General features: G+C 38.1%; 2 protein-coding genes and 1 long non-coding RNA gene across 5 annotated transcripts in view; 1 reads left to right on the top strand and 2 right to left on the bottom strand.

Annotated features, from left to right (window-relative positions):
- LOC113545645 (uncharacterized) overlaps positions 1 to 11,015 on the top strand; it is a 31,624-nt gene extending 20,609 nt beyond the window's left edge. Inside the window, exon 4 of one of the 2 annotated variants that reach the window (XR_008304139.1) lies at positions 10,578 to 11,015. This is a non-coding gene — a long non-coding RNA (uncharacterized LOC113545645). Of the gene's footprint in view, positions 1 to 373; positions 5,809 to 10,577 lie in introns of those variants that run through there. The other variant, XR_003404639.3, reaches the window with a different exon arrangement.
- aldh8a1 (aldehyde dehydrogenase 8 family, member A1) lies at positions 8,665 to 18,851 on the bottom strand. Its single transcript, XM_034311872.2, has 7 exons — positions 18,615 to 18,851; positions 15,725 to 15,872; positions 14,897 to 15,052; positions 14,668 to 14,817; positions 13,109 to 13,365; positions 11,025 to 11,186; positions 8,665 to 9,535 (listed from the first exon to the last, which is right to left on the bottom strand). Exons 1-7 carry the CDS (start codon positions 18,741 to 18,743, stop codon positions 9,083 to 9,085), a joined length of 1,455 nt encoding a protein of 484 aa, XP_034167763.2. The 5' UTR covers positions 18,744 to 18,851; the 3' UTR covers positions 8,665 to 9,082.
- A 2,630-nt stretch (positions 18,852 to 21,481) lies between these two features.
- hbs1l (HBS1-like translational GTPase) overlaps positions 21,482 to 25,048 on the bottom strand; it is a 42,046-nt gene continuing 38,479 nt past the window's right edge. For both annotated transcript variants that reach the window (XM_026944928.3, XM_026944930.3), the window contains 4 exons: positions 24,019 to 24,127; positions 23,795 to 23,895; positions 22,899 to 23,043; positions 21,482 to 22,382 (listed from right to left, as the gene is read on the bottom strand). In XM_026944928.3, coding sequence (XP_026800729.1) covers positions 22,371 to 22,382; positions 22,899 to 23,043; positions 23,795 to 23,895; positions 24,019 to 24,127 — 367 coding nt within the window. In that variant the 3' untranslated portion in view covers positions 21,482 to 22,370. The remainder of the gene's footprint in view (positions 22,383 to 22,898; positions 23,044 to 23,794; positions 23,896 to 24,018; positions 24,128 to 25,048) is intronic.

The following is a 25,048-nucleotide window of genomic DNA, read 5'->3' as shown; positions in this document are numbered from 1 at the left end:
GAGTGCTGTTTGTCTACACCGTAATGATTTATAATCACTATCCGAGGTCATCCAGAAGAGGATGAGTGCCCTTTTAAGTCTGGTTCCTTCTCAAGGATTCTTCATTATGTCATCTCAGGGAGTTTGCCACAGTCTGTTCTCCGGGTTGCTCATTAGGGATCTAGATCTCCATCGGGGTTTCTGTAAAACTGCTTTGTGACAGTGTTGAGCTTTAAAAGCGCTATATAAATAAAATTGAATTAAAATGAATCGAATGAGTGAAACCTTTCAAGAAAAGACATTTCGTTTCCTCAGAGTCAGAAGTAGAAACTTCTAATGAAAATGAAAAAGAACATTTTTTGTTTTGGAGTGTGACACGCTCTCTTTTCATCAGGCGACACTGCAGAAAAGAACAGCGTGTGTTTCCTGAGTGGAGCCTCACTGGCACGCAGCTCCCTCCTCTTCCTCAGCCTCTTCCTCCAGGACTTCTGAATAGAAGGTTATTCCCGCCCGTCCTCTTGAGAGACTGGGACTGTCACACTGTGCCATTGCATAATGAGGGAATGATTGTGTGTTTGCAAGTGTGTGTATTAGCGGGAAGCCAATGTGGTGACAGAAGAATCTGAGGAAAGGCCGCTCAGGAAATCAGCTGGTGCATAGTCATTGTTAAGCATCTGAACACAGTAAAAAGTGTTCCTTACACACACACATGCACACGCACATGAGGGGACAGTCTGTCAGTGACAGCCCGAGACGCCCGTCTAAACGGAAAGAATATAATAGACAGAGGGAGCTGTTTAGACAAAGCATCTGCGCACTGGCGACACACTCGCACACAATGCGGAGGAAACAAAGCCACGCTTGCTTAAAGGAGTCACTGTGTCTGCCTTCAAGCTTTGGCCTTCAAGCTTAGAAACACACCTACACACACCCTGTGTCTCTGTAGGACACACACTGACGTACAGTTTTATTATCCAGTATTGTCACAATGCTTGCATGTCTTTCACACACACACATAGAGTTACACTGATACATCATGCACATCTAAAGAACAGCAGTCATACCTCATGCATGCTCATTTAGATTTATTAATATTATTAATATCGAGATCAAAGAGTAATCATGTAGGTTTTACTCAAGAGGCTCAACAGATCAGTTTGCAAATTACAAATAATGATGACTCTGTGTGCTTGGGCACCTGCCCTGTTCCCATAATTCATCAGAAATGTAATTAAAAGCAATGAATATAAATGAATTTAGTTATTTCTCTGCATATTCCTCATCAGTCTGGTTTGACTGGAGAAAAAAGGGAAAAAAAACATGGGGGTGTGCAGTTATAGGAAAATAATCAGTGACAGTATGGTGTGATATGGTGCAACGCAAAGTGGAGTTACTGTTACAGCCCAGAAGTTAATTATGTTCCAGTAACTGCACATCCCATAGCAGTTTTCCTCTTATACCAACACCAGCAATTAGTGTTTCTTAAAGAACGACACATCACACATGTTCCACAAAACAAGCTACATGATAGCAAGTATAAACAGTCACTCTCTCATCTCTATTTTTTCTTTATCTCCTTTAAAGCTAATAATACAAAAGAATACAGCTTGTCATGTGACAAAAAGAAATCTTGCTTGAAGTTACAGCTTTAATTCTGACTGTTTTAAAGCATTGACACTGGAGACTCCTTCCAAAAAAATGATAAATAAACTTATCCTCACAGAAGACGTCATCACTATATGGTAAGCAGTACAAGTACTGAAATCTGGTCCAGTGATTTATCAGATATCTTGTGAGAAGATAATTCGATTTTAACTTTAACTAATGTTTCTCCAGTTTAGCTAGCTAGACTAACTAGGCGAGCAAACCTACTATCAGTCTGTCATGCTTTCTTAAACCAGAATGTGATGTTTTTTCCAAGAACCATGTGTTAAAGAATGTGTGAACTTTCAGCCACCGTGTTTGTATTGATCTGAAGTCACAGTTTTTCACAAGCAATTCTGCAAGATCCCAAGTTCTGAGAGTTGAATCATTGGATTTTGGACCATAATGTGAAAGTGCGTGATGTTTTATTCTGGGCAAATCTTCTAGCAATCCACAAAACAAAATCAGTGAAATCTGAAGTCTCTAATACCTAATATCTAACTGTTGGTTAGGATCTTGTAGTGTGGCCCAGGAATTATACTGTATTATGTTCATTTTTGTCCATATTCCTGGGTCTCTTGGGTTCTAGTCTTGATTGTATTTGTCATTTGTCTAGGCAATGCTAGATATGTCTGGACATTAAAGTAATTTTTCTGTTTCACTGCTTTATGCATTGGTAGGTTGGTAAAATATAAAAAATCACTTGTTGATACATACGCTCGCATTTAAATTGAAGACAGCATGGCTTAGTACAGCTGTAAAATAAATAGAGACTAGTGACAGTGACACACTGAGAATTTAGGACAAGGCCAGGAACACTTCTGTGGATATTCCATCTGTGTATATACTTTAGGGGGGCGTTGGTATGGTGTGTTCATGTCCTCCAATTCAGAGAGAGCCCAGGCCCCTGGTGGGAGGAGACTGAAGTATGGAGACACACAGAGGAAGGGTTGGATCATGATCATGGTGAAATCAAAAGCAATGTAACATGGCTCGTGTCCAATGTCGCAACGTGTCCTGTGTATATTTCAGACTTGGATGTCCTTGAAATGAACACGGTCAGCAACGGTGGAAATGTAACAGCTATAACGGGAATAATGATGTTACAGCCCAGTGTGTTATGTTATAGGATTATTGACCTATATCATTGTGGATGTCATTTTGTTTTGGAGTGTGCAATGACACAATATTATTTCCCGACTTTTTTAGACAGACAATACAAACACACTTAGTCTGCAAAGCATGGTCATTACTCAGCTGAGTCATTTTCCACACTGTTCTGCTGTGGGTAATAATGTAATTATATTCACACTGTGATTCACCGGTGGCTTGATGTGTGTGTGTGTGTGTGTGTAGTTTTCTATGGTGAATTGTGTAGGTCTGTGGTGTGTGATATTCATCTTCTTGCTCTCTAAAACGAGCTTCTCCTGCAGCATGTTCAGATTAAGAATGAGAAATAACCGAAGAACCTGGTCATGGAGCAGAGCTGGAGGAAGCCTCAGGGTCCATCATTAATTCGTTGGCGTTCTTTCCCAATATAGCATGATGCAAAGAATTGCAGACTCTTGCAGACTGTCAGAGTTCACACAAGCAGTCAGTTACTGGAAGCAGAGATAACACGCCCACATGTCTGAGGACGACCTCCTGCTTTTTCAGCACAACGGAAATGAGGAAATGTAGTCTCTGCATTGATAATGTACAGGCAGTGTGGGTGTGTGAGGCCATCAGGGTTACATAAGCATAATACAATTTACCAGCAAGAACACCAATGACACAAGTTGATCTTAAGCTGGATGTTAAGCCAGAGATTCTTAAACCATACAATGTTATTTTAGTAATTAATTTAAAAATTAAAATTCAGTTCTACTACAGATACTTAAGGTCCATTGTAAATTAATTTTCCACTGACGATCACCATCTGACTTCAACGGAAAACACTACATCCATGATCTTGACACACAGTAAGGTAGCTAGCATTCTTTTCTCTCAGTGTTACAGATTTACTTTAAGTAATGAATTGTTGAATTAGTCATTTTTTAACAAAATTAACAAAGTCAAGAGTCAATCACATGTGAGTCAAAGCTGAGACTGTAACCAATGTAGCATGAAACAATGCTGAAATTTTAATCAGTCAGTTATGACTCAAGGCCCCGACCTTAGAGACTTTAGCCAATCAAGTGCGAGTCAAGAGAGAGACTTTAGCCAATCAGTTGTGAGTAAAGACTGAAAGTTGAACCAATGAAGTTTGAATTGAGAGCGAGACTTCAACCAGTCGAGTGTGAGTCATGACCAAGCCTTCAACTGTGACTTGAGATGGGGACTTGAACCAATCAAGTGTGAGTAAAGAGCAAAAGTTCAAACCAATCAAAAAATGTTATTTATATAATGCTCTTTATTTATTATGGAGATCAGCCAGATGACCCCTTAAGTTCAAAAATTATTTGAGTACAGGGACATTTACCCTAAAACCTGCACACACAAACACACACACACACACACACATACTCATGCAGACACAAAGTCAGTATCACAACCCATCTGTCCCGATCAAGGTGAATCCAACTTACATAAGGTTTTATATCAGAAAGTGTGTGTGGAGGTGTGTGTGTGTGTTTATTTAATTGCTATGACCCAGAAAGAACCCAGTGACCCAATCAGGTCTCAGGTTAGTGTAACCAGGTTGAGCCAAATTCTATTCTTCCAAATCACTGAACATGCACAGTGCTAATGCAATACAATGCAACACACATTCACACAATCTAGACAGGGTTTTCGTGCAGGTTTGTTTTTTTCTTCACAACCAGCGGATGGGCTGGGTAGCGTTGTTTGGCACAAGACACACACACACATGCACACACACATATCGGCCCTGCCCTCGGCTGCAGGAAGTTCCACTGGCTACGTGATCTTCCACCGTATACTTCCTGGGTCAGGCACATGCAAAAAATTGAAAGCTATAGGGCAGGGCTCACGTTACGTTTCATTCATTTTCCATTCTTGCTTTCAGTTTGTTTAATCTGGACGGCGTGAGTTTATTTCACAGGAGCCAGTGATAAGTCTTTCCACCCTACAGAGCTCACAGAGGAGCCTTAGGCCACACTGCTGCTGACCTGCTGGCTCCTTCTCACACCATATTTACACACACAACCCTGCATACAGTTTTCCATGCACTTATGAGGGTTTTAAACTCACATGCCCTGTGTTCAATGAATTTAGGTCCATGCATGTTTCATCAATTCATTTTTTGTTTCGAAAAATATATACAGTGGGGTCCAAACATCTGAGACCACATTGAAAATCTGGGACTTTATTTTTTTCATTTTTTTCAGGTTTTAGAAATATTTTTAATTTAATCTAATTTAATTAATTTAATTAATTTAATATCTTTAAAAATATTTAATATTCAGGGTTCTGCACTATTTCTAGGTCCCTATTTAACATCCCTATTTTACTTATTTCTATGACCTTAATATTAACTGCATTGTGCAACAGGTCAGATTTTTCTCATGGCTAATCTCTTCTATTGAAGCATGTGTTCAGACAACACTCCAATGGATTTGATCTAAAATGGATCATAAGGCCAGCTTGTAAATAAAATGGATCATAAGGCCAGCTCGAGTGCACACTGTCATTTAAGCAAAAAGGGGACATACCAAATAATAAGAAACTCTGAAATTCATGTAAATATTTCAAAGTTTCTACTTTTCTCTCAAATTGTTGTCAATAATAAAATTTCTAATGAAAATTGTTGTATTAAATTAGAAAAGAATGCAAAATAGAAGCACTTTCACTAGTCCAGTCAGACTTCTGCACCCCGCTGTATATTGACCTGAGATGCATGTATGGGTTCCACACACTGTCTGTAAAATGGATGTGGACATCCAGAGTTTCTAATGTTTAATGTTTAGTCACACAGAATGGCAACTGGATAAAGAAAAGATGTTTAACAAAGGCTATAAAAAACTTTCGAATCCTAACAGGACTCTAATAGAACTAGATTATTAGATTATTTTCCAATATAAAGTAGTAAATAAAATATAAAATAGAGTCCTACACGAGTGTCTGAGGTTTAAATAAATATTATACAACACCCACAACGTTTGACTATAATACAATCTAGCTAATAAAAAAGATAGCTAGAAAAAAAAAAGCAAAAGCTTAACCCTCAGAGGTCTATGCCTTTTACCCATTTTTGTTTCAGTCCATAAAAATGCTCCTGTTTCATATAGATATGTGATGTTTTATATCTTTTTTTTTCTTTTTTTTTTTTTTTTTAGCACAGAAGACACACAATTCTGTTGTTGAAGGACCGGATTTGGGTGTTGATTGGTGTAGGGCAGGGGTTCCCAGCCTTTTTTTTTTCAGCTGAACCCCTTCAGCTTCAACTATTTGCCTCAAGTACCCCCTGAGATTTCATTCAGGGTAATTTTAAATGAAACTTGACTGTTTTGAACTCTTTTAGCTGCTGTTTCAAGCAGCTAGTTCTTATAGAACGCTTCCCACTTTGGAACTTTTGTTGTCTAATTTGTGCTCGGATGTTCCTCCTCTTGTGATTTTCTTTTACCAACAACATATCTGTCCCTTTTAAGAGATTCTAAGGAGTTGTAATGATGACATTTTTAGCCACAAAGAATGAATTAGCTAACTCACACGTTACGTTTTACACTCACGTGCCAAAAACTATTATCATATGATATGATCTGTGTGTAATTCAGTCAACTTCTAACAACTTTTACTTATGAGGTAACAATAAACTGTGGGAATATTAATAGTTTTGATTAATTTAGTTTTTTACTTGTATTATATAAATATATATAATTAACACTGAACTTAATTTGGCATTGATATTTCCATCACAGTCTGCACTGCAGTCTTGCAATACCACCAGAAATAGAGACTCAATAAGAAAACATGTGATTGGTCAAAAAGTCTTTATAACACAGCTAACTTCCACCTTGAAAATCGAACAGCAAATAAATAAAAATACAAAACGATCTGAATAAAATAACTAAAAAAAAGCATCTTTTTTTAAACAACTAAATTATGAAGCTACAAGTGGATTTGTGATTTTTGTCTCTATGCCAAATAATTCCAAAATTAGGTAAGACATGTCTAATGTCTCTCATGGCACATTTGGGTGAAACATTTGGTGCTCAGAAGAGCATAAATCTGCTACAATGAATAAGAAAATTGCAGTTTACAGCAAAGCCAAAAGCAGAACAGAACTGAGACTGTTAAAGTCGATTGGTTGTGTTCTAACACTCACACCGAAGTGTTTCATAGTGTTGTGCTGATTCAGCACTTCTTTTGGTCGGGTTCTGAATCTGCACGTCGACCCGAGGCCATGGCGCTCAAGTCTGCACGATAACAAGCTCTCACACACATTTTCAGCACACAGCAGCACAGGCAGGACCTATGCCAAGGGAAACAAGCCCTTAACTTTTCAACTTTTTGTTTCTGTGTGTGTGTGGGTGTGTGTGTGTGTGTGTGTGTGTGTGTTTGTGGTGTATGTGCGTGGTGTAGGGTGGGCATCGGCTGCAATCAAGTCAAAATAAAAACTCTGAGCTGGGTGTGGATGCAGTCACGCTCGGGGACGTGACTGAACACAACACGTTTCCTTTTCTCTTTTATTTATTAAAGGGAAGATTTCATCTATAAGGCATTACTCATTCATAAATCAAAGAATATCACCAAGATTTTATAATAAAATTTATAGAATTTATAATATTTTTTTATTCAGATAGCCTTTAAGAATGCCTTTGACAAAAACATAAGAACGTATTGAAATCATTCTCATGGCTGAATTGGGAAGTTGTGCAAGGGTGCGATGGACTTTAACAGGAAACATGGCAAGCACATGTTAGGTTAAGGTTAGAGGTTTGATTTAGGTATAGTCATAATAATTGTGTCAATGGAAGGTCCTCACTAGGATAGTAAGACAAATGTGTGTGTGTGTGTGTGTGTGTGTGTGTGTGTAGATGTAAGCTAAACCTCTGTATAATGTCACAAATGAAACAGAGGATCACCAGCTTTGAGACTGATTCACACACAGAACATTCTGGCACAGGGGAAACACAGAACGGACGTGAGTTTGTGCAGAAAGAAGTGTCTGTGTGTATGACCATGTGTATGTGTGTGTGTGTATGACCGTGTGTGTGTTCCCACACCCAGCTAAACGTCCCACACAGCCTCACAATGAGTCTTTGGGAAAGCGATAGCCTGGCAACCTCATTACAGCACTGTATCACACCGGTGTGTATTGAGAGCAAAGTATTGCTTATGAAATCTAAAGTAAATATTAAAGGAATGTGAGCGTCAGGTGGAGGAATTTTCATTCCGGCCTCAAGGAAACAGGCTAAGGGAAAGGTGTGGACTTTAGATTATAACTGCTTATTTAGTTTATAATTCTTCTATAATTTAGTTATAATTTAGTTTATAATTCTTTGTAGATTATATAACATATATTCAGAGGCAAGATGAAAACCATTTACATGCACGTATCCATGAGTTAAACATTTTAATGGAAACAGTACTAAATAAAGCTTTTAGTATATATCTAGTATATTACAATTAATTTGTTGGTGTTAAATTTTGGTATGACATTAAATTTGGTTAGGTTTATTACTCATAGTTTAGGACATTTGTTTTTATCTTTACCTGGAATTTGAGTGATAATGATTTGTTCAAAAAATTCTACAATCCTGGTAGCGCAAATGTAATTCCAGGAAATGTCCTGCGGCTTTGATATATATTTTAATATATTTTTTTTTTACGATTTAGTTAAACATAGTATTTTTTTATTTAGATCGTAACTTCTGACCAGTATGGTTCGGTCCACTTGAATGTAATCAGGTTTGCTTGTGTTGAACCTTGAGTAGCAAATGTATGCAAGAATTTTTAAAGGATTTTTGAATGATTACATTTTGCAGAAATGTTACATTTGGTAAGAAATGAAAGACATAATGAATGGTTTGGTCCACACAGAATACTGCTGTATGACTGAAAAAAAAAGGAAAAATGAAAATAATCATTTGCCACCTCGATCACCACCGTGCACTTTTTATTTAATCTGTTACAAATTAATACAATTCCATCAAATGCAATTTCTCTAAAACATCTAACTATAAAGGTCAAAGGTTTTTTTTATCATGTGAACAACATGTCAAGGACACATGTGTATTGAAGCGCTTGTGGCAAGTCTTATACCATAATATTTGATAATAGGATAAGCTGTAGTGTTTAGCTGATAAAAATGGACAATTAAGCCTGTGTGTAAAGAGAATATATAGTAGGTGATATTATATAAGGCATCACTATGGTTTAAAAAGAGCTAGTAATTTGTGAACAGGAAATTCAGAAATATTACACTGTGTCTAATTTTTTAAATAACGCATTTTTGACCGTCTGAGTTAAACTAAGATAAAGCCACTTTAATGGTAGTGTGTTATCCTGCAACCTCTCAGTGCTTAACAGTAATACTTTTAACCTCAGTGAAGAAGTGGTAGGAATCTTTCCCTCCTTCTCTGCCGATGCCTGAGTGCTTCATTCCTCCGAACGGCAGGTTTAAATCTCGGATGAGCCAGCAGTTGGTCCACACTAAGCCGGCCTGCAGCTGCTGAGCGACTCGGTGAACACGACCCACGTCTCTGGACCACACCACAGCGGACAGACCGTAGCGCACATCGTTAGCCCGCGATATCACTTCCTCTTCTGTATCGAAAGGCGTTACACAAGTGACAGGGCCGAATATCTCCTCCTGCATCACAGCAGAGGAATCTGCAACGCCTGTGATCACTGTAGGCAGCATGAAGTATCCAGATGCGTTGCGGGGCGGGAGGGTGAGATCATCGACTCCCTCGCCACAGTGCACCTGAGCTCCCTCAGCTTTCGCCAGAGCCACATAACCCCGGACCTGAAACACACAACAGCCAGGCAAACCGAGATGTTATGTAGCATCATGTAAAATATGGTGGTGTTAGTTTTAATCTAAGCAGTCCGTGCACTTGAAAAATACAAACAAATTACAAAATTGGTTTTCACAGTCATGGAAAAATCAGTACCGTGGCTTGCATAAATACACCCTTTGAACTTTTCCACATTTTTCTAGTGCAAAGTACTGCTTATGAAATCTAAAGTAATTATTAAAGGAATGTGGGTGTCAGGTGGAGGAATTTTCTTTCCAGATATAAAACTGCCTCGAGGAAACAAAAATGTTACAGGCTGAGGCAAAGCTCTGGACTTTGAGCTTGAAACTTGAGATTTGTCTCTTTCTAAAAAAAAAAAAAAAAAAAAAAAAAAAAAAAAAAAAAAAACACTTATTTATAGTTATCTTCAGTGGCAAATTGAAAATTGTTTACATACATTTATCCATGAATTAAACAGTTTGCTGGAACTGGAAGAGCATTAAATAAAAATTTAGTGTACTACATCTACTTTGAGACCTAACAGTGTGTGAAACGACTCACTTCTATCCATCATGGTGTAAAAATCCTCACTTACTGAACATTTAATACATGTTTTAATGTTAAGACTATCAATTTTCTATCCGTTTTTGCTAGCTAGCAAGATGGATGCTAGCTAGCAGGGAATCCTGCTATGATACTTTAGCTATTTTAAGCTCTTGCTAACAAAACGAAAGACAAATATAACAGTAGGTTAACATATGTGAGACAAAAATATTTTAAAAACCAATGACACAGTATCAGTGATTGATCTTTTATGAATTAGTGCAGACAAAGTGTGCGGATAGCTAGCTAGCGTTAGTGTCAGAGTCAACAATCATCCACAAATAGCCAACATTATCTTTATCAACTGAAATAACACTACTAATACTGAATTCATTGTACTATTTTCATTGTAGTGTTGTTGTCACACAGCTCTGGAAGATCCTGAGCTCAGGTTACTGTCTGTATGGTTTCACATGTTCTCTCTGTTTCCATGTGGGTTTCCACCAGGTTCTCCAGTTTCCTCCCTAAAACATGCCAGTGGGTGGATTGGCTATGTTAAATCGCCTATAGGTGTGAATGAGTGTGTGAATTTATGTGAATGGTGTCCTGCGATGCACTGACGTCCCATCCAGGTTGTGCCTCACACACAGTGTTCCTGGGAATGACTCCGGAGCCACTGTGACCTTCGCTAGGATAAAGCACTTACTGAAGATGAATGAATGAAAGAATGAATAATTTCAAAGTACAGATGTAGCTTATTTTTTATATTTGCATTTGGAGGTATTTTGAATTACGTATCACAAAAGTTTGGTGTATTTTTACCCATCCTTGAAACCATGAAAAACCCAAATGTCTCTTCAGTATTCAGTCTTCTGTATAACTGTCTGCATCTGAGAATAAACTACATTTTAAGTTTAAATTCAGTATAACAGTTTAATTATGACATTGTCTGACCTTCTTTAAGTGTTCCTTGCTTACAAGCGCTCCATTGTGGTTCAAGGGGTCAGAGGGCGCGCCAGTTTTCCACTGGCGAGCCGCCTCTACAAACTTTGCTAGGAATTGTGGGTAAATGCTCCGCTCCACAAAGATCCTGCTGGTACAGAGACAAATCTCGCCCTAAGGAGGGAAAAGAGGGTAGAGATGAGAGTTATATGGCCCATGAGCGCCTCCATGTGGCAACACTTAGTACAGTACAGTCATGAGTACTTTCTTACTCAGAACTCAACTGATTGGATGATAAAGTCCTTTTTTTTTTATCAACTTAAGTACAGTTTATTTTCATTTTCACTCACGTTCCCTGATAGATTATTCTTATAAATATTATGTCTTTTTAAAATGAAGTTCAGTTGGCATTTTGTTGGCTAACCTCAACAAACCTCATTATCGTGATACATCTTGCGTATTGTAAAAACATCTTCATGTATCACGAGGTGAGATTTTTGCCATATCACCCGCCTGTAGCTAAAAGTACAATGTCTGCAGAGAATTGGTGCTAAAATTAGCGCTAACGTGAGACAGCTGAGTTCTCAGCAAAACCCATGTAAAGTTTTCACAACAATTATACGTAGGGCTAAGTTACATCTCAGTATAGACAAAGTAGCCTTGCTTTATTTTAAGTCTTATGTGATTTTGCTCTCAAATTTAGCTTGGGTCAAAATGGCTCTTTAAAAAATCATTAAAAGTGAAACATTTCTTTAAAATATTGGGTGCTTGGCTAAAAATAGTATTTCTGCATGCTTTTATATTAGAGGTTATCCTGGGATCATTTTCACCTGAGACTAACAGTGTTACAAATGCCTGGTGTAAATTGAAAAAAAAAAACAACAACAAAACGGTCATATTAGTGATGTCCCAATTCCTCTGTCTCTTGTTTATTCTCCCATCTACCTCAGGATGATTCCCAAGCAAGGAGTTTTTGTAACTTTATTTCGATTACTATTTATAAACTATTATTTTTATTAGGATTTTCCCTCAATTTCTTCCCAATTTGGTCACCAGCCAATTCCCATTCTGCCCTCTTCCACACACTTCAGCTCACAGACGATCACAATTGGCCAGTGTTGCTTTGATTGACAGGGGAGAGAGAGCATGCCAATCCCTCCCACCTAGAAAGCATGGTAAGTTGTGCTCCCTTGGCTCCCCCCATCAAACTCACGATCTTCCAGCGACAGGGAGAACACTTTTTTGTTGTGCCATCAATATTGAGTAACTTTTAAGTCAGTATTAAGTAAGTATGATTCACTCCAGTTACAATTCGATTTGATTCACAATTCTATTCAATTTGTTTCTAAGAATATTTTGAACAAAATTTGAATGATGAAAAATTATGACTGAAAAGGCTTTTTTTAATTTCTGCATCATAAACAATTCTAAACAATGTGCATTTTTGTCTATATAAAACTTTATAAACAAAATATACTACAGGTTCACCGTATCTTAAAAATAAATAAATATAGAGCCTCCCAAAATTTTGATTAAATAAACGAAGCCTCGGACCCATGGAGAAAGATTTTTTGAAACATAATGAGCTCCATAACAGCTTCTAAGGTGTCATTTAAACCAGAAATAGAGCTCCAAAGTCGGCTAAAATGCCACAACCTCTTTCTTGGGCACCATAGATTGGCTGGTGTTGTTTAAAAGCTACTGAAGAGCTCTTTTTAACTGTTATAACATTGTGTTGTGTAATTGTAAAACCTATAATGCGCGTTGGTCCTTGTGATCCGGAGCTATATGTCAGCGTGTTCTGTATATATTTTAACTCTAAGGGTTGTGCAGAGTGGGACATCTGGTGTTCAAATGGTTCAATTGCATTAATACATAATTAACAGAACGCTCATATACACAATGTGAATTGCACATTTTCACAAATTTAATTTTTGCATCCTATCACAATGCATTTTTACATCCCTAATAAAGTGCTAAATTAGGTATTGTAATATAGATATTACTATTGTATCATCATTACTACATGGGGTTTCTGATTGGTAGCCTGGAGTAAAAGAGTGATCTGATTGGCTGAGCAGAGTAAGAGAGCTCACCTGATTGGAGAAGCTGGAGCGCACGGTGGTGCTGATGCACTGTTCGAGGTCAGCATCGGCAAACACGATGGCTGGGTTTTTCCCCCCGAGCTCTAGAGAGAGTTTCTTGCAGTAGGGGGCGCTGCGCTCGGTTATCACTCGAGCTGTAGCCGTGCTACCAGTAAATGAAATTAATGGCACATCTGGGTGAGACACGAGGGCATCGCCTGCATGCGGACCTGTGCCGAACACTACATTCACAACTCCTGGTGGGAAACCTATACACACACACACACACACACACATTGAGATATTACATACAGATACCTAAACATACACTGAAGAATAAGGTGAAGAGGAAGCAGGAGTGCAAAAACTATGCATCAAAATCTAAATTATTATTTAAAACAACAGCTTGTAAACATAAAAAATTGCAGATAAGCATGATATTAATGCTAATTCTAAACTACCGATACTAAAATTCAGACAATGATATCAACTGATATCGTTTAACGTGGTCAAAAATCAAGCACACACAGATCATTTTACTTAAACTGGCACTTGCTGATTGTTTAATTCTCAAATAACATAAATAGAAATACAAGTCACTTGTCAATATTAGTAATTATGTAAGGAATAAAATACTAGAGATGTGCTGTTATAGGAAAATAATTAATGATGGAATGGTGTGATGTGACCCGACACAAAGTGGAATTACTGTTACCACTCAGAAGTGGATTATTTTCCTATAAGAACACACAACAGTGTTTTATTCCTTTTATACCACAACAATTTGCCCACAATTCTTTTTTTTTACGTTCATTATATAATGACACATCATACTTTTATCACCTTATAGTTGTCCATGTTTTGGAACATCAATTTGGAATAAGTTCCTGTTATCACTTGTGTTATAGCAGCTATAAATAGTTGTTTCCCTCACCGGCCTCTCTTTTTTCTCTCTCTTGAAGTTAACGAGACAAAATAATCCAGCTTGTCATGTTACAGAGAAACCACAAACCGTAAACTCCTTTTGTTCCATGTCAGAAAACTTAAACTTATGGCTTTACTTAGAACATGCTGACACTGGAGACTCCTCCCAGAAATTCACCATACAAGTACCTGTGTAAGTTACTATAGAAACAATAACATATTAGAACAAGTGTGTTAATATAAACCTGTGAGGAAAATGAACCAACAACGCTGTGGTATAAAAACAAAACTCTCACTCATCAGCAATCCATTTAAAGTACACTAAGCCTCCAGAGTGTGGAAAGCTGTCTAACGTTTCAACCTTGTCAACCTGACTGTGCCACAGACATTCAAACACTTAAGATTAAGCGCTCTGAGAGTGATTAGCGCCCCCTAGTGTCCCACACTGTTTGTTGGTTGCTCAAATGACTACATTTTTCCTGCATAATATTTGAATACAGCCTACTGTATATTGTCATTGCAACAATTTTATCAGTGATTTCTACTAATGAGATGTTTTTGTTTTTTTTTACTGAGCAACATATATCAATTGGACCTTAACTACACATGCACACACACACACGCTCACACACACACACACTCCTCACCAGCCTCCTCCAGCAGCTTGCACATCATCCAGGCTGTGACTGAGGTCATCTCACTGGGTTTGGCCACCACCGTGTTCCCTGATGCCACAGCAGGAGCGATCTTCCAGGTAAGGAGATACAGAGGCAGGTTCCAAGGACTGATCAGTCCAGCTGTGAGAAAACAAGAGTCTAATATAATCTCCCTCCATCTCTCACTCTCACACATAAACACACACAGGTATACACTTACCCACTCCTACAGGGCAGCGCACAGTGTAATTGATGCAGCCCATGTGGTCCATCTGACTGCAGTCAGTCGTGTGGTGCTGGATGGACGAAGCGAAGAATCGGAAGTTGTACAAGGCACGTGGGATGTCGACATTTCGGGCAAAGCTTATCGTCTTCCCTGAGTTAGAAAAGAGGTGGTGATGGATGGAGGAATGGTGGAAAGAAAACAACGACAAATCTGTATGAAATAATTCTGCTCCCACTATTGGCCCCATGTTTTTGAAGTATATATATATTGAAGCAGTCCTTCTGCACCGTAAATCTCATTTTTAATATGAAATCTATGAACTTGACTGGTCATAAATTCGAAAGATGTTTCTTTAAAAGGCTTAGGACACATTTGTTTGGTTCTCATTGAGCAAAACCTTCTAGACTTCTGAAAAGTCGTATGTAGGTCACTGTTTGCTATCATTCAATTTAACCGGGATTATTTTTTACACGTGTCTACGTCAGTGTTTCAGCTTGTGTAGTGTAGACACACTGATTGCCATACTGACTGTGATACCCTATTACATCGCTTGTTCATGTGAGACAGACTTGGGCTATGCTACTGCAACATAACAGCTAATGAATATTAATTAACACTGAGGCCTGGTTTATGAATATTAATAACATGCATCGGTGCAAGGGAAAATGGTTGATGAGTTGAAAAAGCTTTGTAAATTTTGTAACATATATATATATATATATATACATATATATATACACACACAATTTCCCAAGTTAAACCCACTTTAGATACTGTATGTCTCAAGAATATAGCACAAAAATTATATGTGTGTAGTATTACCCTGGTCTTTAGATTCTGCTTGAGCAAAATCCTCCAGACGAGCTTCGATCAGATCAGCAAGTTTATTCAGAACCCGAGCTCTTTCCTCTGGACTCTTGGCTGACCAGCCAGGAAACGCTTCTTTAGCAGCCTTCACTGCTGCCTCCACCTTTAATTCCACAAGCACGTGCACACACACACAATTTTGTGTTTATGCCACAAAAGCTTGAAGTGTATATTACCTAAGAATAGCCTATGACCATTTTTTTGCAGTGGCATAGAGGCAATGAATATTTGCACTGAACAGTTATTATACTGCAGTCATCTGATGTTAAATCACCTGTGTGCATATATGAAAAGTTATATAGTTATATCCTGATGCATTATACACACATTACAAATTCAGAGTGTGTAGAGTATATGCTATAATATGGGATTCTGTCCTGAAATGTGTATACTCAAATACAGTGTAGGATGTCCTCAAAGTTTGCATGTACTGTATATTGGAAATAAAGACATAAACATTAATAATACACTATATGGGCAAAAGTTTGTGGACACCTGACCATCACCCCCATTTGTGGTTCTTCCCCAAACTTTTGCCACCACGTCGGAAACACAAAATTATCTAAACCCAAGAACCCAAACCTATTCCAGCATGACAGTGCCACTGTGCACAAAGTGAGCTCCATGAAGACATGGTTTGCCAAGGTTGGAGTAGAGGAACTCGAGTGTCCTGCACAGAGCCCTGACCTCAACCCCACTGAACACTGGGATGAACTGGAACACCGACTGAACCCCAGACCTCCTCACACAACATCAGTGCCTGATCTCACTCATGGTTGTGGCTGAATGAACACAAATCCTCATAGCCACTCTCCAAAATCTAGTGGAAAGCCTTCCCAGAAGAGTGGAGCTTATTATAACAGCAAAAGGGGACTAAATCTGGAATGGGATTTTCAGCAAGCACATATAGGTGTGATGGTCAGGTGTCCACAAACTTTTAGCCATATACAGTTTGTCCTAAAAAAAAAAAAATCAGGAAGCAATGGGAGTATGTTGAGCAAAATCCTCAAAAACATGTAGAGCATATGTTATAAATAATACATACAAAATTAAGTATATGTAGTATTTTGTCATTGATTGCTGACTTTTTAGACACCCTGTAGTGTCCACACATTACAAATGCAGTATGTATCGCAATAAACACCAATATACGTTCTACTCCATCTAATATGTACATACACAGATTGTGTAGAGTATATGATATAGTACAGGACTTTGTATCTAAATATACTGTAGAATTTAATCCTCAAAGTACACATTCACTGTATTAAATATTAATAATATATAATACATGCAAATTCTGGACCTATTTCGAATTTGTTATTTAATTATATAATTAATATTTATTATATAGATCTAATTATGTACATACAAATAGATTCATTTAGTTACAACTGAGTAATATTGTTATAAAAATTGTTTTAAGTTGACTTTGTGTTCCAGTGACTTAGAGCATGTTTCTCTCATTTGGTTGTGGTTGAACTCTGAGCACAGACTCCAGCTACTTTTTAATCATTATCTCTGGGATGATAAGGGCAAAGTGCACCTGACTGAAATGCATAGTCATGACTCCAGAGCAGAAAACTCTTTAATAAACCTGCCTCTTTTCTCTTTAAAAAAACAGCCTCTTTCTTCCACACAGGCGCTGATAGGTGTTAAGCAGATCACGGTAGATGGTTTCAGTCATACTGAGTCATCTGCTCTTACAGCTGCTCCTGAGAGCGGTCAGAGAATGGCCAGACTAGTCTGAGCTAACAGGAGGACTATGGGCACAGGCTCACCTAAACTGGCACGGTGAAGATTTTAAAAAGACCAAGAGATGCTTTTTTAATCTACAACTGCTCAGAGCCTGTACCCACTGTAGCCTCAGATTGTGTTCTTGGCTGATGCTTTTCTGCTCACCACGGTTGTAAAGAGTGATTATTTGCATTATCATAGCATTTCCTGGCTGTTTGAACCAGTCTGGACACTCTACTCTGATTTCTCTCATAAACAAGACATTTCCACCCACAGAACTGCTGCTCGCTGGATGTTTCTTGTTTTTCGCACCATTCTGTATAAACTCTAGAGAGTGTTATGTGTGAAAATCGCAGGAGATCAGCAGTTTATGAAATACTCAAACCAGCCCAACTGACACCAACAAGCAGTCACTGAGATCACTTTTTTCCCTCGTTCTGTTGTATGATAGAAAGATTAATAAGCTCAGATGACCTGAATCTGCATGATTGTACGCATTGTACTACTACCACATGATTGGCTGATTGAATAATTGTTTACTGGATTGGATAATTTGTTTTATTGGATAATTGCTTAATTGCTCCTAATAAAGTCTATATTTGCATATTCTATCAGTCTGACTATCTATTTTTCTCCATGAAGTATCTGAGGCACATTTCAGTAATTCATGTGCTGCTAGGAAACACTGCAGTGCACGTGCAAGCATTAGTCCTGTAGGTATTATTTGACAGGTCGTATATTCCTCTCCTGACAGATGCATGACACTTTGTCAGGAGTGAAATACACGATCCGTGAAGTAATTGGAGCATGCAACTGTGTAAATGCATATTTATTTTTATTTTTATTTTATCAGCAGCTAAACTCTCAGGCTGGTTTGTCACCCATCACTCCTCATATAGACTATCACTGCACAAGTTTATCATCACAGATGCAACCATCAGTGGCCTAAACCGAGATTAGACTGCCTGATCATTTCTGTCCTGCAGTGCATTTTCTTTTTTTATAATTATTATTACTATTATTATTATTTCTGTCCCTGACTCATGCGCATTTAAATGTCTTCAGGACAGATCGTGGAGCTCAGGTGCACCCAGCGCGCGCTCCTCACCTCAGCCGCGCCGCTGTCCGGGACTCTGCAGTACAGCTCTCCGGTGGACGGGTCGTATGAGTCCACGTGCCTGGAGCAGGGCACGAACTTCCCTCCGATGTAGTTCTCCAGCACGAGGCTCACAGACATGTCGGTTTTTCTCACAAATATTCTGCAGCACGCGGTGCGAAGATGAAGCAGTAAGCAATCGCGCGCCACTGGCTGCTGCTCCCGCGTGCGCTCTGGGCGTCTGGCAATGTTGCCAGATTGTGCTGATTTCTCCTTGATTAGTGATTATATTTATTTGGGCAGGAGGATGATGTGCACGAGTTTGTGGTGCACATCAAGTACCTACCAAAACTACTGGTCATAAGTAAGCTATAAAACACTTCAGGACATGCTGTTATAGGAAAACAATCAATGTTACCCAGCACACCTCATAGCTTATTTAATGTCTTAATGAATAACACACCATACTTTTTAACTGTTGGGGAATATTCACAGAACAAGCTTGTTTCTGTTATCAGTTATCAAAAAAAAAAAAAAAATGCAGCTTATGTTACTTAGAAACTGGAAGACGTTCCCATGGTGGAAACATTACTGACTGTTGCAAAGCGCTGACACTGGAGACTCCTTCCGTAAGTGTTAAATAAACATCTCCTTACAGAAAACACCACATCAACTATTACTCTTTTTTTAAAATATCAACACACTTTTTAATCCATTTATTATCAGCTTTAGATTATGTGGAGCATCTGCCACATCCCTCCAAGTCCCATTAGATTTGCCTTGCAGCTGGAACTACTATCAGAACTCATGTTAGAGAAAATTAATCAATACTTTCTGACCAGTAAGATTCGAGAATTCAGTACCGCCGTGGCACAGAATATATTTCACCTGTTTGTTTCATTCATTTCTTAGCCCTAGTTTATTATGGTGTCTGGGAGCTCAAGGCTGCAGGGCCGAATCGCTTGCTTTGGGGTAGACTGGATTTGCACAGGGTAGAGGGTGGTGACAGAGCAACAGATAGTACACCTACAAAGTGCACGTCTATGTAGGTGCACATGATACAAATGACCAATATAAACTGCCAACTCACTGTTAGCAGTTAAAATTCCAATTTAATAACTCTTCTGCAGACTCAAAAATTCATCAGAAACAAAGACATCAATTTAATTCGTTCATGTGGAGAGGGGGGAACAAATGACCTTTACCCAAACCAACCAAAGGTTCTTACGGATTTTGAATAATTGTTGCATTTAAACTATCAATTGTATCTGGCAACCAGGGACCTACAGTTGGCTTTGCACTGATTCACTCATCCAGAGTGATTTCATAATCAATGGTTTAATAATTAACAAAAGGTTCAATGCACTTCAATGCACAACAAATGGTAGGTGTTTTCAGTTCAGTATGTAGTTTTAAAATCAACTGAAATGGCTAAGACAAGCATTAACATTCACTGAGGTCAAGGACCACAGCCCTTGGTGTGTGTTTCTGTAGTAACACTGGGACTTGTATGGCAGATGCTCCACATAAACATATAAAAACATGTAATTTTTGATATGAAGAAGTTTTTTTTTTTTGTCAGTAGTTTATGAAGTTTATTTAACATTTTTGGAAGGATTCCTACGTAACAGTCAAAGATAAAGCTGTAACTAAGTTTTGCAATATGGCAAAATCTTCAGGACAAAAGACTTTGCAGTTTATCAATAACATGATGAAGGAACATCTGTTTATAGCTACTATAATGTAAGTGACAACAACTATAAACATATAAAAAGTTTGAAGCTATGCTATTTAATTTATAAACTAGTGCCATTGTTAGCAAATTACTGTGGTATAACACTTTGGGACATGTTATTGTAAAATAATCAACTTCTGCTTCACCTCCGACCACATCTGGCCCATTGTGTTATTTTTCTTACTTAAAAGAATATGGTTCTGAAACGCACTGACAAACTATTCACTTTACCAGCATGAAGTTTTGTTGTTTCCTTTCATCCAGCCATTTTCAAACGCTTCCTAATAATAATGTTCAAGTTTAAACAAGTACAACTCGACGCCAATGGAGTCCTCAGCTGCCAACAAGTCTATTCCTTCTTGTTACTAATTTTCTATGCCTCAAATACCCTTAAAATTATACTTCAAACAGGAAGGAAGCTATTAAAGAAAAACTATTTCAGATAGATGACCTTGCTGTGACCTTGACCCTGTTTGGATCAATTCCAAAATCTCATCAGTTCATTTGCTGGTTACGATGATGGTAATTCCATAGAAATCCTACAAACATTCAACTGCTTGTTCTTGAGATAGTGCACTAACATGAATCTTGGACAGACACAGAGACGGACATACGGACAACACGAAAACACTACGCTTCCACAACCAAGTGGTGGAGGCATAAAAAAGAAAGGGGAAGAAGAGAAGCACAAACTGTGTCCTCTGCTTGGATTGCACTGTACACGAACAGTGCACACACAGTGGCACACACTGGGTATATTTTTTAGAAATGTGTTTTTATGAAATGTCTCAACCTAGTCTTAAAAATATCAATATTAGTAAAACTTTAATGTCTTTCTATAATAGCTGAGACACCCATACAATGGGAAATCTGTTAAACATTCAGAATATCCCTTACGCCACAAAATTACACAGTACGCAGCTTTGCATTCTTAATCACCTAGTATTTTGTAGTCCACCTAGTAATCCACCTAGTAATCCAGCAGTCGCATTCGTCTTAATTCTCTCACTTGCTGAGTAAAAAAAGGATAAACTTTTGGTGAAATGTGTGTGAAGTAGAACAGTTAGGTCAATGTATAGTCTATATGACATGGCTTACTCCTACTAATTGATTCATTTATGCACCATACAAAGAATCAGATGAGTTGTGCAGCCATTTTCATGATTTTATTTTCATACTGAAGCAGTATTCAGATGTTTGAACAAGTTCAGCTTCAATAAACCCAAACAACACTTTAAATAATTTTCACTGCTGCCAGAGCTTCTCAGCAGTTCAGCCAGGTTCTTCAGGTGCTTCAGCTCCCAGTCTCCCCACTGTCCCATGAGAACCCTGACCAAAGTGCTTCTAAACCACTTTTAACTCCCTCTGTCTCTACTGGCTCTGATCTTTAGTGTTACTGTAGGTTTGGTGCACAGTTGGAGATTGTAGTTTTTTTTTATTTATTCATTTTTTTAACACAAGTGCAGGCCTGAGCAGGCTGTTCATTTCCATTCAGCCACAGGATTATCAGCAGCAATGGATCCAAGCGAAAGTTTTTTTGAAATATCAATGCATATTACCATATTTGGTTCTGTGATACCAAAGCCCTTGATGAATAATTCATAAATAGCCTCAAAAAAAAAAATGCACCCTAAAAACATCTCACCCCATCCAGGGTGAATTGCCCTTTGTTTTTCTACCAGATTTTAGTCAAATTAAGATTTACACTTAGCTACATAAAATAATAAAACAATCAGAACACTGTTTTATCAGTTTGTTCATCAGGGACAACATCAATGTAAACAAACTGTGCTTGTGTGGTGTTAAACAGCCACTAGTAAGACAATGAAGGGAATCCAAGGCATGCACACACCGAGCCTTTGGGCGGAACGTGTTTCCCATGTTAGAGACGAGAGCGGATGTGGATGAGCTTGTGTTTAGGATGAATGTGTGAGATTGTGTGTGACGTCCAGTTTCTGGGTGGAATTGCACTTCTGTTCAGTGGCTCCTCAGTTCAGTCAGCATGCTCTGAAGGACCTGGGTGCAGCTGCAGTTTATTCTTTGATCTACAAAGGGACAGAAATGCTTAGTAAGACTGAATGCAACAGTGATGACTGTGTTTGTGTTACAGCTAGGTAATATTACATCATAAAATAGTATTATAAGTAATTAATGTAATTAACATTGGTGCATGATTAACAAGACTGATCTTTAAACAAGCTTTATCACATCTTGGTGGCCCGTATGAGGAATAGCATGCATATATGTCTTACTGTAATGTAATGCCATAGCTTGTTGCCATAGATCTCATTATATTCACTTTACAATACATTTATTCATAACCTACATTATATCAGATACTTGGTTTGGAGAGAGAGAGCGCGAGAGTTTGAGTGAGTGAGTGAGTGAGTGAGTGAATCAGTGTGTGAGTGAATGAGTGAGTGAGTGTGAGTGAATCAGTGTGAGGGAATGAGTGAGAGAGAGAGTAAATCTGAGAAATTGTGTGAGTGTGAGTGAGTAAGTGTGAGTAAATGTGAGTGAGTGCGTGAGTGAGTGAGAGTGAATGAGTGTGAGAAAGATACCTCTGTGACGACCCCAGCAGCGATGGTGGAACCCACATAACGCAGCATGAAGCGCCCGAGTTCTTTATAGTCCTTATAGAGCTCCAGAGCCACAGGTCTCTGAGTCTGAATCTCCACCACAGCATTCTGGCCTTTACTCAAACATCTACACACACACACACACACACACACACAACACTGAGACAACCGGCACCAAGAGTGATCTTACCTTAGACTTTATCAACACAACACATTTATTAAACATGAACATATTCTAAGCTTATTTCCTTATTTTTGTCTAAACTACATCACTCACTATGAAAAACATTCACATGCCTACATCAATTCAGACACGCTGGGGAAAGGGGAATAAGAAGAAGAAGAAGAAGGAAAAAAAAAAAAAAAAAACTCAACCCCTAGTGGCAACATGATTTTTTTTTTTGTAAAATGTAGCATCACTGCACAAAACATCATAATCAGACTTCTACATTACTTTACACATTTTCTTAAATAAACACAGTGCATTAGCCCTAGTACTTTTCCATGTAGGGACAATATGTTTTGCAAGCAACTGGTGATACTGAAAAAGGTAATAAAAGAAACGAGATACATTAAGATTATAAATCAGGCCCAAATGAGAAAAACTGACTAATATAAAGGCCCCATGAAATAACTGGCATCAGTGGAAACCATGTATAAAGCATCAGTAACATCTCTTTATACAGTATGTTCAGTAGGAAAAGTTTGATTGATGAATGTGATTTCGAATAACAGCCGAACACAATAAAGAACTGTAGCTAATTATGCAGGTGATTAATCAGAAGTTTTATCTCACTAAAGTCATTATCAGGCCCTAATTAAGACGCTTAACAGCTGCATGTTGGTATCACAAACTCAAATGCCTCTAACATACTGACTTTGGTTTCTTTTTCAGAACCTCGCCGCTGGTTTTGTGTAATATACTGACGAGCTTTCTGATGGTGGCAGGCTCACTCACTGTCTGGTAGTGCAACAGAACCTGAGAATCAGAAATACACACACAGTTTGAAACTCTGCACTATGCACATAGATAGCTCAAATGCAAATAATACAACAAGGCACTTAAAACTGTGTGTTTGCTAAAATGATAGTGAGAACTCACAGGGAAGCCTTGTGTTATTGGCACTTCAATGTTAAACAGCAAGATTCTGGCTCGGAAACGAGTGCAGGCCCTAATGGGCTCCTTGGGGTCACAGAACACACAGCCAACACTAAAGAAAGAGAACAAGAGTAACAGTGCGAATGTGAAAAATTACAAACTCATGTGAATTAAATAACTAAATAATTCACCCCTCAAAATATATGACGAAGTGTAACAACATTTATCGCAAAAATGTCAGAAATGGTCAAATGGACAAAAGTGAAACTTTAAAAGGGATTAATTAGTGATGAGAAAAACTTAAAATAGCTGTTTTTTCTTAGGTTTCTTCAACTAGATCAATACTAAAACAAACAACAATGACTAAACTATGATTACACTTATCTATTTTCATCAGAAGACTAAAAACAAAAATTCAAATTATCTGTTAAAATGAATTGGGTACACAAAAGTCGTACCAGCAGAAAACGGAGGACTGGATATTGGAGAAAACATATCGGATATCAGATCCTGAAATAATTGGCAAAAATTGGAACTGGAATTGGCAAAGGAATACATTTTTGGAACTGGAGATGTTTACATATAAAGAGACTTGACGGTCTTTTCTTTTGTTAGGACTGATTTTATTATATTAATGCTTTATTATATTTATATTATTATATGTAAGTGATTTTTGTGTTAAAGAGTTTAACTGTGAAGTCCTTCATTATTAAAAAAAAACCCTTAAAAGCTTAGCAGTTTTTAAAGAAAACGATACAGGATGGGTGTCCGTTTCGGCTGATACTGACAAGGTTTCGGCATCGGGATTGGTATGGGAAAAGAAAAACTGCTTTCTTTAATGATAATGTGTAGATCTCTGGGTGTACACGAGGCACTCAGTGGTCAGATTTATTTTTAAATACATGACATGTACAACTGAACAGTCACTTTCAAGTAACCCACCAAAGAAGAAGGGTGTAGTGAAATCAGGAAGTAAAATTTAATCATCCTGCCATGATTTCCGTTCACATGGATTCGCTTTACTGGCATTTTC

The sequence above is a fragment of the Pangasianodon hypophthalmus genome, chromosome 16 (assembly GCF_027358585.1).
Source record: "Pangasianodon hypophthalmus isolate fPanHyp1 chromosome 16, fPanHyp1.pri, whole genome shotgun sequence".
Taxonomy (NCBI): domain Eukaryota; kingdom Metazoa; phylum Chordata; class Actinopteri; order Siluriformes; family Pangasiidae; genus Pangasianodon; species Pangasianodon hypophthalmus.
Note: the sequence above shows the minus strand (reverse complement) of the source record. Positions and strands in the feature narration are given on the sequence as shown.

Coding starts and splice junctions, on each gene's coding strand:
- aldh8a1 (XM_034311872.2), bottom strand. CDS start 18,743: ATGTCTGTGAGCCTCGTGCTGGAGAACTACATCGGAGGGAAGTTCGTG. Junction 14,818..14,896: donor GCGCTGCCCTGTAGGAGTGG/GTAAGTGTATAC, acceptor GTTTTCTCACAG/CTGGACTGATCAGTCCTTGG. Junction 11,187..13,108: donor GCTCCAGCTTCTCCAATCAG/GTGAGCTCTCTT, acceptor TTCCCTCCTTAG/GGCGAGATTTGTCTCTGTAC.